The sequence below is a fragment of the Oncorhynchus gorbuscha genome, linkage group LG09, assembly GCF_021184085.1.
Source record: "Oncorhynchus gorbuscha isolate QuinsamMale2020 ecotype Even-year linkage group LG09, OgorEven_v1.0, whole genome shotgun sequence".
Classification (NCBI taxonomy): domain Eukaryota; kingdom Metazoa; phylum Chordata; class Actinopteri; order Salmoniformes; family Salmonidae; genus Oncorhynchus; species Oncorhynchus gorbuscha.
The window spans coordinates 6,857,726-6,875,225 of NC_060181.1; the positions used below are offsets into that span (position 1 = coordinate 6,857,726).

Sequence of the window (17,500 nt, forward strand, 5' to 3'; positions counted from 1 at the left end):
CGAGATAGCAGGCTACCTATTGTAGCGAGATAGCAGGCTACCTATTGTAGCGAGAGAGCAGGCTACCTATTGTAGCGAGATAGCAGGCTACCTATTGTAGCAAGATAGCAGGCTACCTATTGTAGCGAGATAGCAGGCTACCTATTGTACGGAGATAGCAGGCTACCTATTGTAGCGAGATAGCAGGCTACCTATTGTAGCGAGATAGCAGGCTACCTATTGTACGGAGATAGCAGGCTACCTATTGTAGCGAGATAGCAGGCTACCTATTGTACGGAGATAGCAGGCTACCTATTGTAGCGAGAGAGCAGGCTACCTATTGTAGCGAGATAGCAGGCTACCTATTGTAGCGAGATAGCAGGCTACCTATTGTAGCGACATAGCAGGCTACCTATTGTAGCGAGATAGCAGGCTACCTATTGTAGCGAGATAGCAGGCTACCTATTGTAGCGAGATAGCAGGCCACCTATTGTAGCGAGATAGCAGGCCACCTATTGTAGCGAGATAGCAGGCTACCTATTGCAATTTGGTTTATTGGTTAATTTAATGGGATTAACATACACTGTGTTAATATTCCATTTATAACCCCGCCCCACCCCTCCTCACACATTCCTCCCCTCACCTCTCGTATCTCTTGCCCCGCACCTCCTCACACACCCCTCCCCTCCCCTCTCGAATCTCCTGTCCCGCCCCTCCTCACACACCCCTCCCCTCACCTCTCGTATCTCCTGTCCCGCCCCTCCTCACACACCCCTCACCTCACCTCTCGAATCTTCGAATCTCTTGTCCCGCCCCTCCTCACACACCCCTCCCCTCACCTCTCGTATCTCCAGTCCCGCCCCTCCTTCCACACCCCTCCCCTCACCTCTCGTATCTCCAGTCCCGCCCCTCCTCACACACCCCCTCCCCTCACCTCTCGTCTCCTGTCCCGCCCCTCCTCACACTCCCCTCACCTCACCTCTCGAATCTTCGTATCTCCAGTCCCGCCCCTCCTCACACACCCCTCCCCTCACCCTTTGAATCTCTTGTCCCGCCCCTCCTCACACACCCCTCCCCTCACCACTCGTATCTCCAGTCCCGCCCCTCCTCACACACCCCCTCCCCTCACCTCTCGTATCTCCTGTCCGGCCCCTCCTCACACACCCCTCCCCTCACCTCTCGAATCTCCTGTCCCGCCCTCCTCACACACCCCTCCCCTCACCTCTCGTATCTCCTGTCCCGCCCCTCCTCACACACCCCTCACCTCACCTCTCGAATCTTCGAATCTCTTGTCCCGCCCCTCCTCACACACCCCTCCCCTCACCTCTCATATCTCCAGTCCCGCCCCTCCTCACACACCCCTCCCCTCACCTCTCGTATCTCCAGTCCCGCCCCTCCTCACACACCCCTCCCCTCACCTCTCGTATCTCCAGTCCCGCCCCTCCTCACACACCCCTCCCCTCACCTCTCGTATCTCCTGTCCCGCCCCTCCTCACACCCCCTCACCTCACCTCTCGAATCTTCGAATCTCTTGTCCTGCCCCTCCTCACACACCCCTCCCCTCACCTCTCGTATCTCCAGTCCCGCCCCTCCTCACACACCCCTCCCCTCACCTCTCGAATTTCCTGTCCCACCCCTCCTCACACACCTCTCCCCTCACCTCTCGTATCTCCAGTCCCGCCCCTCCTCACACACCCCTCCCCTCACCTCTCGTATCTCCAGTCCCTCCCCTCCTCACACACCCCTCCCCTCACCTCTCGAATCTCTTGTCCCGCCCCTCCTCACACACCCCTCCCCTCACCTCTCGTATCTCCTGTCCGGCCCCTCCTCACACACCCCTCCCCTCACCTCTCGTATCTCCTGTCCTGCCCCTCCTCACACACCCCTCCCCTCACCTCTCGTATCTCTTGTCCCGCCCCTCCTCACACACCCCTCCCCTCACCTCTCGTATCTCCTGTCCGGCCCCGTTGTATGACTGTAGTTCAGCCAGGATGCCATGGGCCTCCTCCAGGACAGCACTGACCTGGTTCCATACCGCCGTCTCTGCCTCTGTAGGCTGGGCATCTGGAGGAGAATAGAGCATGATGGGACATGGAGTTTTGGAGAGAAATGGAGGGTTGGGGTTAGAGTGTTGAATTAGTGTTAGGGTTATAGGAAGGTTGTGTGTGTGTGTGTGTGTGTGTGTGAGAGCGGGGAAGGAAATGAAATGGAAAAGGAGGAGCGGCATAATGGGAAGGGTGTTTAGTTTTCCGAGGAAGGAGAAGGATTGTAAGAGGAGAATAAGGACTAGATTATTAGAATATCCAAAAGGTTGAGAACACCAACTCATTCCAGGGTTTTTCTTTATTTTAAACTTTTTTCTACATTGTGGAATAATAGTGAAGACATTAAAACTATTAAATAACAAATATGGAATCATGTAGTAACCCCAAAAATATTCTTCAAAGTAGCCACACTTTGCCTTGATGACAGCTTTGCACACTCTTGGAATTCTGTCAACCAGCTTCATGATGTAGTCACCTGGAATGCATTTCATAACCTCTTGAAGCTAAGGGGCACTATTTTTATGTTTGGAAAACTAACGTTCCCAAAGTAAACGGCCTATTTGTCACGCCTTGGTCTTAGTATTTTGTGTTTTCTTTCATTATTTGTTCAGGCCAGGGTGTGACATGGGGTTATTGGTCCTTCTGTAGCTCAGTTGGTAGAGCATGGCGCTTGTAACGCCAGGGTAGTAGGTTCGATCCCCGGGACCACCCATACGTAGAATGTATGCACACATGACTGTAAGTCGCTTTTTGGATAAAAGCGTCTGATGATAAATGGCATATATTATTGTATTGTCGTATTGGGGTTTTTGTAGGCATTGGGATTGTGGTTGATTAGGGGTGTGTCTAGTATAGGCTTGGCTGCCTGTGGCGGTTCTCAATCAGAGTCAGGTGATTCTTGTTGTCTCTGATGGGGAACCGTATTTAGGTAGCCTGGATTTCACTGTGTATTTCGTGGGTGATTGTTCCTGTCTCTGTGTAGTTTCACCAGATAGGCTGTAATTAGATTTCACGTTCCGTTAGTTGTTTTGTATTTTGTAATAGTTATTTCACGTATCGCGATCCTTCATTAAAGATCATGAGTAACCACCACGCTGCATTTCGGTCCGACTCTCTTTTGACAAACGAAGAACGCCGTTACAGAATCACCCACCTCACACGGACCGAGCAGTGTGTTAACAGGCAGCGACAGCATGAGCAGCGAAGGGAAGATGTTATGGACAGCAGAAGCTTGGAGTATACGACGTGGGTAGAAATAGACAGGTGGGCGGCCGACCCAGAGAGAGTGCCGGAGCCCGCCTGGGATTCGCTGGAGCAGTGCGAAGAGGGCTATAGGAGAATGGAGTCGAAGAGAAAGACACGGCGGCGCAGAAAGAAACCCGAAAGTCACCCCCAAAAATGTATTTGGGGGAGGGCTCAGGGAGAGAGTGGCAGAGTCAGGAGTCAGACCTGAGCCAACTCTCCCTGTTAATTGTGAGGAGCAGCTGCAGTGGGAGAGGCTGCACCACTTGGAGAATTGGACATGGGAGGAAGAACTGGACGGAAAAGTACCCTGGGCTCAGCCTGGAGAATATCGCCATCCCAAGGAAGAACTAGAGGCAGCTAAAGCGGAGAGGCGCTGGTATGAGGAGGCAGCACGGCGACGCGGATGGAAGTCAGAAAAGCAGCCCCAAAAAATGATTGGGGGGAGGCTTACAGGGAGTATGGCTACGCCAGGTAGGAGACCTGCGCAAACTCCCTGTGCTTACCGGGAGGCAAGAGAGACCGGGCAGGCACCGTGTTATGCTATGGAGTGCACAGTGTTTCCAGTGCGGGTGCATAGCTCGGTGCGGTTCATACCAGCCCTTCGTATTGGCCGGGCTAGAGTGGGCATCGAGCCAGGTAAGGTTGGGCAGGCTCGGTGCTCAAGAGCTCCAGTGCACCTGCACGGTCCGGTCTATCCAGAGCCACCTCCACACACCAGTCCTCCGGTAGCAGCTCCCCGCACCAGGCTTCCTGTGCGTGTCCTCGCTCCAGTATCACCAGTGCCAGCACGACGCATCAGGCCTACAGTGCGCCTCGCCTCTCCTGTGCTGTCGGAGTCTCCTGTCTGTTCAGCGCTATCAGAGCCTTCCTTCCCTCCTGCGCTGTCGGAGTCTCCCGCCTGTTCAGCGCTATCAGAGCCTTCCTCCTCTACAGCGCTGCTGGAGTCTCCTGTCTGTTCAGCGCTATCAGAGCCTTCCTTCCCTCCTGCACTGTCGGAGTCTCCCGCCTGTTCAGCGCTATCAGAGCCTTCCTCCTCTACAGCGCTGCTGGAGTCTCCTGTCTGTTCAGCGCTATCAGAGCCTTCCTTCCCTCCTGCACTGTCGGAGTCTCCCGCCTGTTCAGCACTATCAGAGCCTTCCTCCTCTAAAGCGCTGCTGGAGCCTCCTGCCTGTTCGGAGCAGCCTGAGCTGTCAGTCTGCATGAAGCAGCCAGAGCTGCCAGTCTGCATGAAGCAGCCAGAGCTGTCAGTCTGCAAAGAGCTGCTAGTCTGCAAGGAGCTGTCAGTCTGCAAGGAGCTGTCAGTCTGCAGGGTGCTGTCAGCCTGCATGGAGCAGTCAGAGCTGTCAGTCTGTATGAGGCAGCCAGAGCTGTCAGTCTGCATAAAGCAGCCAGAGCTGTCAGTCTGTATAAAGCAGTCAGAGCTGTCAGCCTGCATGGAGCAGTCAGAGCTGTCAGTCTGTATGAAGCAGCCAGAGCTGTCAGTCTGCATGGAGCAGCTAGATCCGCCAGTTAGCCAAGATCTTCTAGATCTGCCAGTCAACTAGATTCTTCCAGATCTGCCAGTCAACCAGTCTCTTCCAGATCTGCCAGTCTGCATAGAGCAGCTAGATCTGTCAGTCAGCCATGATCTTCTAGATCTGCCAGTCAACCAGATTCTTCCAGATCTGCCAGTCAACCAGAATCTTCCAGATCTGCTAGTCAACCAGAATCTTCCAGATCCGCCAGCCAGCCAGGATCTACCGGAGCCTACTACCTGCCTGGGCTTCATCTCAGTACTGGGCTTCCTCTCAGTACTGGGGTTCCTCTCAGTACTGGGCTTTCTCACAGTACTGGGCTTCCCCTCAGTTCCGGGCTGCCCCTCAGTCCCGAGCATCCCCTCAGTCCCGAGCTGCCCCTCAGTCCCGAGCTGTCCCTCAGTCCCGAGCTGCCCCTCAGTCCCGAGCTGCCCCTCAGTCCCGAGCTGCCCCTCAGTCCCGAGCTGCCCCTCAGTCACGAGCTGCTCCTCAGTTAATTGGGGTTCTGGGTGAGGATTATTAGGCCATGGTCGGCGGCGAGGGTGGATTATCCCAGGACGCAAAGGGGAGGAACTAGGACATTAATGGAGTGGGGTCCACGTCCCGAGCCGGAACCGCCAGCATGGACAGACGCCCACCCGGACCCTCCCTATGGTTTTGAGGTGCGTCCGGGAGTCCGCACCTTAGGGGGGAGGTTTCTGTCACGCCTTGGTCTTAGTATTTTGTGTTTTCTTTCATTATTTGTTCAGGCCAGGGTGTGACATGGGGTTATTGCATTGTCGTATTGGGTTTTTTGTAGGCATTGGGATTGTGGTTGATTAGGGGTGTGTCTAGTATAGGCTTGGCTGCCTGAGGTGGTTCTCAATCAGAGTCAGGTGATTCTTGTTGTCTCTAATGGGGAACCGTATTTAGGTAGCCTGGGTTTCACTGTGTATTTCGTGGGTGATTGTTTCTGTCTCTGTGTAGTTTCACCAGAGAGGCTGTAATAGATTTCACGTTCCGTTTGTTGTTTTGTATTTGTATAGTTATTTCATGTATCGCGATCCTTCATTAAAGATCATGAGTAACCACCACGCTGCATTTCGGTCCGACTTTCTTTTGACAAACGAAGAACGCCGTTACACTATTTCTCAAGACCAGATGCTAGAATATGCATATCATTGACAGATTAGGATAGAAAACTATTGTACTTATTGTTTTGTCGAGCAATCGATTAACTTACACAAATGCTTGTATCGCTTTCGCTGTAAAGCATAATTTCTAAATCTGAGACGACAGGTGGATTAACAAAAGGCTAAACTGTGTTTTCCTATATTGCACTTGTGATTTCATGAATTTGAATATTTTCTAGTAATATTATTTGACTGTTGCGCTATGCTATTCAGCGTTGTTGATGACAATTCTCCCGGATCCGGGATGGGTGGTTCTATTAACAGGTGTGACTTGTGGAATTTCTTTCCTTCTTAATGTGTTTGAGCTTCAGGTCTTAGCTGTAAATTAAATATGATTATTAATCATAAATTAGACCTGAAGCTAGTCCAATTGGACACCTTCAACAGCCGTCAAATAATATAATAATATAGAGGATACGTTCATTAGAGTTACCTGTCTCTCATGAGGACCGCCACAGGGACGGAGGACCCAGCGTTACCTCTAATATAGAGGATACGTTCATTAGAGTTACCTGTCTCTCATGAGGACCGCCACAGGGACGGAGGACCCAGCGTTACCTCTAATATAGAGGATACGTTCATTAGAGTTACCTGTCTCTCATGAGGACCGCCACAGGGACGGAGGACCCAGCGTTACCTCTAATATAGAGGATACGTTCATTAGAGTTACCTGTCTCTCATGAGGACCGCCACAGGGACGGAGGACCCAGCATTACCTCTAATTTAGAGGATACGTTCATTAGAGTTACCTGTCTCTCATGAGAACCACCACAGGGACGGAGGACCCAGAGTTACCTCTATAGAGGATACATTCATTAGAGTCACCAGCCTCATAAATTGCAGCAAAAATAAACTCTTCACAGAGTTCAAGTAACAGAAACATCTCAACATCAACTGTTCAGAAGAGACTGTGTGAATCAGGCCTTCATGGTCGAATTGCTGCTAAGCAACCATTATTAAAGGACACCAATAAGAAGAAGAGACTTGCTTGGGCCAAGAAACACAAGCAATGGACATTAGACTGGTGGAAATTTGTCATTTTGACTGAATTCTAAATTGGAGATTTTGGGTTCCAACCACTGTGTCTTTGTGTGACGCAGTGTGAGTGAACGGATGATCTCTGCATGTGTATTTCCCACCATGAAGCATGGAGGAGGAGGTGATATGGTGTGGGGGTGCTCTGCTGCTGACACTGTCAGTGATTTATTTAGAATTCACACACTTAACCAGCATGGTTACCACAGCATTCTGTAGCGATACCCCATCCCATCTGGTTTGGGCTTAGTGGGACCGACCTCAACCCAATTGAGATGGTTTGGGATGAGTTGGACCGCAGAGTGAAGGAAAATAAGCCAACGAGTGCTCAGCATATGTGGGAACTCCTTCAAGACTGTTGGAAAAGCATTCCAGGTGAAGCTGGTTGTGAGAATGCCAAGGATGTGCAAAGCTGTCATCAAGGCAAAGGGTGGCTATTTGAAGAATCTCAAATATAAAATATATTTTGATTTGTTTAACAGTTTTTTTTGTTACTACATGATTCCATATGTGTTATTTCATAGTTTTGATGTTTTCACTATTATTCTACAATGTAGAACATAGTACTTTAAAAAAAACTGGGACGAGTAGGTGCTCTCAAACTTTTGACCGGTTGTGTAAACATGTCTGTACAGTCATGACACACTGCGGAGGGCCAGATCCTGACATGAGATATATGTCTGAACAGTAATTCCAACTTTATACTATTACAGTTGATTAGTCTCAGTCTTGTTCCACAGTTGTTCATGCTTTGTGTCACTTCTCCTTCCGTTAATTTTTACTCTTTAAGAGTTTGATCAAAAGTGTAAAACATTGATTGTCATTGAATCTTTCGTGGACGTCAGCATAACATTCACAGGGTTTACGTTACAGTTACACGTCTCAAGTGAAGGATCTGGCCACTCTTGTTTAATGTATTCATTGAGTTGGTCACAGTAACAGTCAGAACGGAGAATCATCTCCGTCACACACGGTCGTTATTGAAGAAGAACCTGAAGCTTGAGTTGTTGTGACGGCGTTGAATAATCAATCAATCAATCAAGCAATCAATCAATCAATCAATCAATCAATCAATCAATCAATCAAGCAATCAATTGTATTAATAAAGCCCTTTTTACATTAGCCGATAAACATACATCATTGTTTTTGCCAGTGGGTTTAAAAAGTGGCAGACCTAGCTTTAGGAGTGGCAGCCTTGGCTTTAGGAGTGGCAACCTTGGCTTTAGGAGTGGCAGCCCGAGCTTTAGGAGTGGCAGCCTTGGCTTTAGGAGTGGCAGCCTTGGCTTTAGGAGTGGCAGCCCTAGCTTTAGGAGTGGCATACCTAGCTTTAGGAGTGGCAGCCCGAGCTTTAGGAGTGGCAGCCCGAGCTTTAGGAGTGGCAGCCTTGGCTTTAGGAGTGGCAGACCTAGCTTTAGGAGTGGCAGACCTAGCTTTAGGAGTGGCAGCCCGAGCTTTAGGAGTGGCAGACTTAGCTTTAGGAGTGGCAGACCTAGCTTTAGGAGTGGCAGCCTTGGCATTAGGAGTGGCAGCCCTAGCTTTAGGAGTGGCAGCCCTAGCTTTAGGAGTGGCAGCCTTGGGTTTAGGAGTAGCAGCCTTGGCTTTAGGAGTGGCAGCCCTAGCTTTAGGAGTGGCAGCCTTGGCTTTAGGAGTGGCAGCCTTGGCTTTAGGAGTGGCAGTCCTAGCTTTAGGAGTGGCAGCCTTGGCTTTAGGATTAGGAGTGGCAGCCCTAGCTTTAGGAGTGGCAGCCCTAGCTTTAGGAGTGGCAGCCCTAGCTTTAGGAGTGGCAGCCTTGGCTTTAGGAGTGGCATACCTAGCTTTAGGAGTGGCATACCTAGCTTTAGGAGTGGCAGCCTTGGCTTTAGGAGTGGCAGCCCTAGCTTTAGGAGTGGCAGCCCTAGCTTTAGGAGTGGCATACCTAGCTTTAGGAGTGGCAGCCCTAGCTTTAGGAGTGGCATACCTAGCTTTAGGAGTGGCAGCCCTAGCTTTAGGAGTGGCATACCTAGCTTTAGGAGTGGCAGCCTTGGCTTTAGGAGTGGCAGCCCTAGCTTTAGGAGTGGCATACCTAGCTTTAGGAGTGGCAGCCCTAGCTTTAGGAGTGGCAGCCCTAGCTTTAGGAGTGGCATACCTAGCTTTAGGAGTGGCAGCCCTAGCTTTAGGAGTGGCATACCTAGCTTTAGGAGTGGCAGCCCTAGCTTTAGGAGTGGCATACCTAGCTTTAGGAGTGGCAGCCTTGGCTTTAGGAGTGGCAGTCCTAGCTTTAGGAGTGGCAGCCTTGGCTTTAGGAGTGGCAGCCCTAGCTTTAGGAGTGGCAGCCCTAGCTTTAGGAGTGGCAGCCCTAGCTTTAGGAGTGGCAGCCCTAGCTTTAGGAGTGGCAGCCTTGGCTTTAGGAGTGGCATACCTAGCTTTAGGAGTGGCATACCTAGCTTTAGGAGTGGCAGCCCTAGCTTTAGGAGTGGCATACCTAGCTTTAGGAGTGGCAGCCTTGGCTTTAGGAGTGGCAGCCTTGGCTTTGGGAGTGGCAGCCTTGGCTTTGGGAGTGGCAGCCTTGGCTTTAGGAGTGGCAGCCTTGGCTTTAGGAGTGGCAGCCTTGGCTTTGGGAGTGGCAGCCCTAGCTTTAGGAGTGGCATACCTAGCTTTAGGAGTGGCATACCTAGCTTTAGGAGTGGCAGCCTTGGCTTTAGGAGTGGCAGCCTTGGCTTTAGGAGTGGCAGCCTTGGCTTTAGGAGTGGCAGCCTTGGCTTTAGGAGTGGCAGCCTTGGCTTTAGGAGTGGCAGCCCTAGCTTTAGGAGTGGCAGCCTTGGCTTTAGGAGTGGCAGCCTTGGCTTTAGGAGTGGCAGTCCTTGGCTTTAGGAGTGGCAGCCTTGGCTTTAGGAGTGGCAGACCTAGCTTTAGGAGTGGCAGCCTTGGCTTTAGGAGTGGCAGCCCGGCTTTAGGAGTGGCAGACCTTGGCTTTAGGAGTGGCAGACCTTGGCTTTAGGAGTGGCAGCCTTGGCATTAGGAGTGGCAGCCCTAGCTTTAGGAGTGGCAGCCCTAGCTTTAGGAGTGGCAGCCTTGGGTTTAGGAGTAGCAGCCTTGGCTTTAGGAGTGGCAGCCCTAGCTTTAGGAGTGGCAGCCTTGGCTTTAGGAGTGGCAGCCTTGGCTTTAGGAGTGGCAGTCCTAGCTTTAGGAGTGGCATACCTAGCTTTAGGAGTGGCATACCTAGCTTTAGGAGTGGCAGCCTTGGCTTTAGGAGTGGCAGCCCTAGCTTTAGGAGTGGCAGCCCTAGCTTTAGGAGTGGCATACCTAGCTTTAGGAGTGGCAGCCCTAGCTTTAGGAGTGGCATACCTAGCTTTAGGAGTGGCAGCCCTAGCTTTAGGAGTGGCATACCTAGCTTTAGGAGTGGCAGCCTTGGCTTTAGGAGTGGCAGCCCTAGCTTTAGGAGTGGCATACCTAGCTTTAGGAGTGGCAGCCCTAGCTTTAGGAGTGGCAGCCCTAGCTTTAGGAGTGGCATACCTAGCTTTAGGAGTGGCAGCCCTAGCTTTAGGAGTGGCATACCTAGCTTTAGGAGTGGCAGCCCTAGCTTTAGGAGTGGCATACCTAGCTTTAGGAGTGGCAGCCTTGGCTTTAGGAGTGGCAGTCCTAGCTTTAGGAGTGGCAGCCTTGGCTTTAGGAGTGGCAGCCCTAGCTTTAGGAGTGGCAGCCCTAGCTTTAGGAGTGGCAGCCCTAGCTTTAGGAGTGGCAGCCCCTAGCTTTAGGAGTGGCAGCCTTGCTTTAGGAGTGGCATACCTAGCTTTAGGAGTGGCAGCCTAGCTTTAGGAGTGGCAGCCCTAGCTTTAGGAGTGGCATACCTAGCTTTAGGAGTGGCAGCCTTGGCTTTAGGAGTGGCAGCCTTGGCTTTGGGAGTGGCAGCCTTGGCTTTGGGAGTGGCAGCCTTGGCTTTAGGAGTGGCAGCCTTGGCTTTAGGAGTGGCAGCCTTGGCTTTGGGAGTGGCAGCCCTGGCTTTAGGAGTGGCATACCTTGGCTTTAGGAGTGGCATACCTTGGCTTTAGGAGTGGCAGCCTTGGCTTTAGGAGTGGCAGCCTTGGCTTTAGGAGTGGCAGCCTTGGCTTTAGGAGTGGCAGCCTTGGCTTTAGGAGTGGCAGCCTTGGCTTTAGGAGTGGCAGCCTTGGCTTTAGGAGTGGCAGCCTTGGCTTTAGGAGTGGCAGCCTTGGCTTTAGGAGTGGCAGCCCTAGCTTTAGGAGTGGCAGCCCTAGCTTTAGGAGTGGCAGCCCTGGCTTTAGGAGTGGCAGCCTTGGCTTTAGGAGTGGCAGCCTTGGCTTTAGGAGTGGCAGCCTTGGCTTTGGGAGTGGCAGCCCTGGCTTTAGGAGTGGCACCCTTGGCTTTAGGAGTGGAAGCCTTGGCTTTAGGAGTGGCAGCCTTGGCTTTGGGAGTGGCAGCAGTAGGGGGGCTCTGGAGGGGGAGAAGGAGAGAAAGAGAGACATCAAAGAAGAGAGCGACAGAGAATAAAAGAGATTACCTGGAGAGAGAGAGAGTGGGCACAGAGATTACCTGGAGAGAGAGGGAGTGGGCACAGAGATTACCTGGAGAGAGAGAGAGTGGGCACAGAGAGAGGGTGAGAGCTGAGGCAGAGAGCTATTTACACTGTATTGACATGTATGTGTCATTGTGTCTCTCTCTCTCTCTCTTCTGTCTCTCTCTCTCTCTCTTTCTGTCTCTCACACTCTCTCTCTCTCTCTCTCTCTCACGCTCACTCTCTCTCTCTGTCTCTCTTTGTCTCTCTCTGTCTCTCTGTTAGTTTGTTAGTGAATAAACCAGAACCAGATTTGTGTCCAATGGTTTTATCCAGATCAGCTGAACAAATAAGCAACTGAGACTACCCCTAGGCACAGGCAGTACAGCACACACAGGGTGCCTCTCAGTCACTATACCGTAGGCTTTGTTTGTTCATCTGTGATGAGTGTGTTTTAGTGACTAAATGGGACCGGTAGGGAAGAACCAGCGCTGGAAGCAACAGGCTGAAGCAGATTCGATAGGCTGGTGTCCTATTGTGACATACAGTGCGTTCTGTAAGTATTCAGACCCCTTGTCTTTCTCCACATTTTGTTATGTTAAAGCATTCGAAAATGTTTGAAACAGTTTTTTTCCCCCTTATCAATCGACACACAATTATTATTTTTTAAATATTTAAACAATAAATAAAACTCAAATATTACATTTACAAAAGTATTCAGACCCATTACTCTGTACTTTGTGGAAGCACCTTTGGCAGTGATTACAGCCTGGAGTCCTCTATGGTATGACGCTACAAGCTTGGCACATTTGTATTTGGGGAGTTTCTCCCGTTCTTCTCTGCAGATCCTCCCAAACTCTTTTCAGGTGTCTCCAGAGATGTTCGATCAGGTTCAAGTCCGGGCTCTGGCTGGGCCACTCAAGGACATTCAGACTTCTCCCGAAGCCACTCCTGCGTTGCCTTGGCTGTGTGCTTAGGGTCATTGTCCTGTTGGAATGTGAACCTTTGCCCCAGTCTGAAGTCCTAAGCACTCTTGTGCTAATGATCTCTCTCTACTTTGTCCCGTTCATCTTTCCCTCGATCCTGACTAGTCTTTCAGTCCTTTGTGCTGAAAAACATCCCCACAGCATGATGCTGCCACCACCATGCTTCACCATAGGGCTGTTGCCAAGTTTCCTCCAGATGTGACGCTTTCAGGCCAAAGAGTTCAATCTTGATTTCATCAAATCAAATATTATTGTTTCTCATGGTCTGAGAGTCTTTAGGTTCTTTTTGACAAACTCCAAGCGGGCTGTCATGTGCCTTTTACTGAGGAGTGACTTCCGTCTGGCCACTCTGTCATAAAGGCCTGATTGGTGGACTGGTGCAGAGATAGTTGTCCTTCTGGAAGGTTCTCCCATCTCCAAAGAGCAACTCTGGAGCTCTGTCAGAGTGATCATCGGGTTCTTGGTCACCTCCCTGACCAAGGCCCTTCTACCCTGATTATTCAGTTTGGTCTGGAATTTGCATGCATTTTTTGGTACCCTTCCCCAGATCTGTGCCTCGACACAATCCTGTCTCGGAGCTCTACGGACAAGTCCTTCGATCTCTGGTTTTTGCTCTGACATGCTCTGACATTATATAGACAGCTGTGTGCCTTTCCAAATCATGTCCTGTCAATTGAATTTACCACAGGTGGACTCCAATCAAGTTGTTGAAACATCACAAGGACGATCAATGGAAACCAGATGCACGGGAGCTCAATTTCGAGTCTCGTGGCAAAGGGTCTGAATACCTATGTAAATAAAAAACTCTAAAAACCCATCTTCGCTCAGTCACTTGGAGGTATTGTATGTAGATTGAGGAGGGGGAAAAAAGGTAGATTAACTCCGTCACTCCAGGGCAATGAATACATTGAAAACTGGCATAACTCTGTCACTCCAGGGCAATGAATACATTGAAAACTGGCATAACTCTGTCACTCCAGGGCAATGAATACATTGAAAACTGGCATAACTCCGTCACTCCAGGGCAATGAATACATTGAAAACTGGCATCACTCCGTCACTCCAAGGCAATGAATACATTGATCAACTATAGCTTTGAAGGGGAGGGAGGTGGAACCAGGGTTCTCATTTTGGTTACGGATGTGACACTTTCATGTCTATAGTTATGAAGTTGATCCATTTCCCTGGTCTGTGTTGTTTAGTTTGTAATGGAGTGGACTCATTTCCCTGGTCTGTGTTGTTTGGTTTGTAATGTAGTGTACTCATTTCCCTGGTCTGTGTTGTTTAGTTTGTAATGGAGTGGACTCATTTCCCTGGTCTGTGTTGTTTGGTTTGTAATGGAGTGGACTCATTTCCCTGGTCTGTGTTGTTTAGTTTGTAATGTAGTGTACTCATTTCCCCGGTCTGTGTTGTTTAGTTTGTAATGGAGTGGACTCATTTCCCTGGTCTGTGTTGTTTAGTTTGTAATGGAGTGGACTCATTTCCCTGGTCTGTGTTGTTTAGTTTGTAATGTAGTGTACTCATTTCCCTGGTCTGTGTTGTTTAGTTTGTAATGTAGTGTACTCATTTCCCTGGTCTGTGTTGTTTAGTTTGTAATGTAGTGTACTCATTTCCCTGGTCTGTGTTGTTTAGTTTGTAATGTAGTGTACTCATTTCCCTGGTCTGTGTTGTTTAGTTTGTAATGGAGTGGACTCATTTCCCTGGTCTGTGTTGTTTGGTTTGTAATGGAGTTGACTCATTTCCCTGGTCTGTGTTGTTTGGTTTGTAATGGAGTTGAGTGGTTTAGGTTGTGAAGTTGATCCATATCCCTGGTCTATGTTGTTTGAGTTGTAATGTAGTTGAGTGGTTTAGGTTGTGTCGTTGCCCCATATCCCTGGTCTATGTTGTTTGGTTTGTAATGGAGTGGACCCATTTCCCTGGTCTGTGTTGTTTGGTTTGTAATGGAGTTGACCCATTTCCCTGGTCTGTGTTGTTTGGTAGTAGGTAGTAGTTTTGGAATTGTTAGCTTGATTACTTGTTGGTTATTACTGCATTGTCGGAACTGGAAGCACAAGCATTTCGCTACACTCGCACTAACATCTGCTAACCATGTGTATGTGACAAATACAATTTGATTTGATTTGGTTTGTAATGGAGTTGACCCATATCCCTGGTCCATGTTGTTTGGCTTTTTAATGGAGTTGAGTGGTTTAGGTTGTGGAGTTGATGTATTATTTTAGATTAGTTATGATGGTGACCCTGTAGCCTTGATATCTGTTGATTAGCTAATAATGGCAATTAATGTCTATTTAGATTAGTTATGTGTCGATGCTTTGTTTGATTCTACATAGAGGTGAACTAATGCAGTTTTAGGTTATGGAGTATATCCCTAGAATTGGTCTTTGTTTTGGTCTGTATCATTGTTAACTCAAGCTTTCATCTGTGTGACAGAGGTGACTTCTGCCTCACTGGAACAGAAGAGCACAGTGCTGCTATAGAGAGGGGATTTACTCTACTTTAGTAGAAGAACCCCATTCTCCCTAGCAGTGGGCTACTCCGTTTCCATAGGAACTATAACAGATTATAACAGAGAGTGGAAGGAACCATCTGTTAAATAGGGGGGATTTTGGAGAAGGAAGGAAAGAAGAAGTTAAAGGTTAGAGGTGAGAGTGGAAGGAGGGAAGGCAAGGATGGAGGTGGCCATTTTGTGACCGAACCACGCACACACGCACGCACACACACCAGATTAAACACACAAACACATACACACAACACTCACTCACTCATCCAACAGCATTGCAACTCGGGAAACTGATAGGGTGGATAGATGTAGATGGTCTTTGGTTGTAAGACGTCTTTTATCTCAAAGCAACAAGATAAAAATAAGAGGTATGGCATTCTGAAGACTCTTCCTAAATAGGGCCCGATACCAATCTGAAAGTCTGTGTACAATTTCAATCATCCACAGTAGCCATATTTCAGCTTATTGCTTCAAACTAGTCTTCACACATAACTCCAGATTAGTTATTACTTATGAAGACCAGCGTCTTGAGCTGAAAAAAAGAAAAGGGAGGAAACGGCGAGGACTGAGGAGAGAAACATGGAGGAGAGAAACATGGAGGAGGACAGAAACATGGAGGAGGGAAACATGGAGGAGGAGAGAAACATGGAGGAGGAGAGAAACATGGAGGAGGAGAGAAACATGGAGGAGGAGAGAAACATGGAGGAGGAGAGAAACATGGAGGAGGACAGAAACATGGAGGAGGGAAACATAGAGGAGGAGGGAAACATGGAGGAGGAGAGACACATGGAGGAGGAGAGAAACATGGAGGAGGAGAGAAACATGGAGGAGAGAAGGATGGAGGAGGAGAGAAACATGGAGGAGAGAAACATGGAGGAGAGAAACATGGAGGAGGGAAACATGGAGGAGGAGAGAAACATGGAGGAGGAGAGAAACATGGAGGAGGAGAGAAACATGGAGGAGGAGAGAAACATGGAGGAGAGAAACATGGAGGAGAGAAGGATGGAGGAGGAGAGAAACATGGAGGAGAGAAACATGGAGGAGGAGAGAAACATGGAGGAGAGAAGGATGGAGGAGGAGAGAAACATGGAGGAGAGAAACATGGAGGAGAGAAACATGGAGGAGGAGAGAAACATGGAGGAGGAGAGAAACATGGAGGAGGAGAGAAACATGGAGGAGAGAAACATGGAGGAGGAGAGAAACATGGAGGAGAGAAACATAGAGGAGAGAAACATGGAGGAGGAGAGAAACATGGAGGAGAGAAACATGGAGGAGAGAAACATGGAGGAGAGAAACATGGAGGAGGAGAGAAACATGGAGGAGAGAAACATAGAGGAGAGAAACATGGAGGAGGAGAGAAACATGGAGGAGAGAAACATGGAGGAGGAGAGAAACATGGAGGAGGAGAGAAACATGGAGGAGAGAAGGATGGAGGAGGAGAGAAACATGGAGGAGGGAAACATAGAGGAGGAGAGAAACATGGAGGAGGAGAGAAACATGGAGGAGAGAAGGATGGAGGAGGAGAGAAACATGGAGGAGGGAAACATAGAGGAGGAGAGAAACATGGAGGAGGAGAGAAACATGGAGGAGGACAGAAACATGGAGGAGGAGAGAAACATGGAGGAGGACAGAAACATGGAGGAGAGAAACATGGAGGAGGAGAGAAACATGGAGGAGAGAAGGATGGAGGAGGAGAGAAACATGGAGGAGGGAAACATAGAGGAGGAGAGAAACATGGAGGAGGAGAGAAACATGGAGGAGAGAAACATAGAGGAGGAGAGAAACATGGAGGAGGAGAGAAACATGGAGGAGAGAAGGATGGAGACTACAGGTATATGACAAACAACACTGAGACAGAATGAAGGAAGGAACTATAAATAAATAAAATATTTAAAACAAATTGATAAACAGAGAGAGAAATAAAAATGATAAAAAGTGGATGGTCTCACGTTCAAAGTCAAGGAAAATGATTGGGCCATGCTCTAGTTCGGAGCAAGCCAGCACTTTCAGGAGGTTACCCATGAATCTCCTAGAACAGAAAGAGGGAAGAAGAGGATTGTGTGGGTGATGAAGGGGAGGTGTGAGGGACGTGTGTGTGTGTATTGGTTGGGGTAGCAGGGGATGGGTTGGTCGGGTGTGACGGTGGTATAGTTTGTCCAGGTATGTCGTGGGTGGCGTTGGCATGGCAACATGGACAGACAGATCACTCTCTCACTCGGGTTTGTTTTCTTCTAGCGCTCTGCTGTCCAGCTTCTCAGTACTGAAGGACTGCTGGGTATGTCTGTCCAACTTCTCAGTACTGAAGGACTGCTGGGTATGTCTGTCCAGCTTCTCAGTACTGAAGGACTGCTGGGTATGTCTGTCCAGCTTCTCAGTACTGAAGGACTGCTGGGTATGTCTGTCCAGCCTCTCAGTACTGAAGGACTGCTGGGAGTACGTCTGTCCAGCCTTCTCAGTACTGAAGGACTGCTGGTTAGTCTGTCCAGCCTCTCAGTACTGAGGACTGCTGGGTAGTCTGTCCAGCTTCTCAGTACT

General features: G+C 49.4%; 1 protein-coding gene across 5 annotated transcripts in view; it reads right to left on the reverse strand.

Annotated features, from left to right (window-relative positions):
* LOC124043138 (CYFIP-related Rac1 interactor A-like) overlaps positions 1-17,500 on the reverse strand; it is a 113,442-nt gene that overhangs the window by 31,297 nt on the left and 64,645 nt on the right. For 3 of the 5 annotated variants that reach the window (XM_046361366.1, XM_046361365.1, XM_046361367.1), the window contains 2 exons: positions 16,915-16,994; positions 1,922-2,043 (listed from right to left, as the gene is read on the reverse strand). In XM_046361366.1, the coding sequence (XP_046217322.1) occupies positions 1,922-2,043; positions 16,915-16,987 (195 nt within the window). In that variant the 5' untranslated portion in view covers positions 16,988-16,994. Of the gene's footprint in view, positions 1-1,108; positions 1,127-1,921; positions 2,044-16,914; positions 16,995-17,500 lie in introns of those variants that run through there. The other 2 variants (XM_046361368.1, XM_046361369.1) reach the window with 2 other exon arrangements.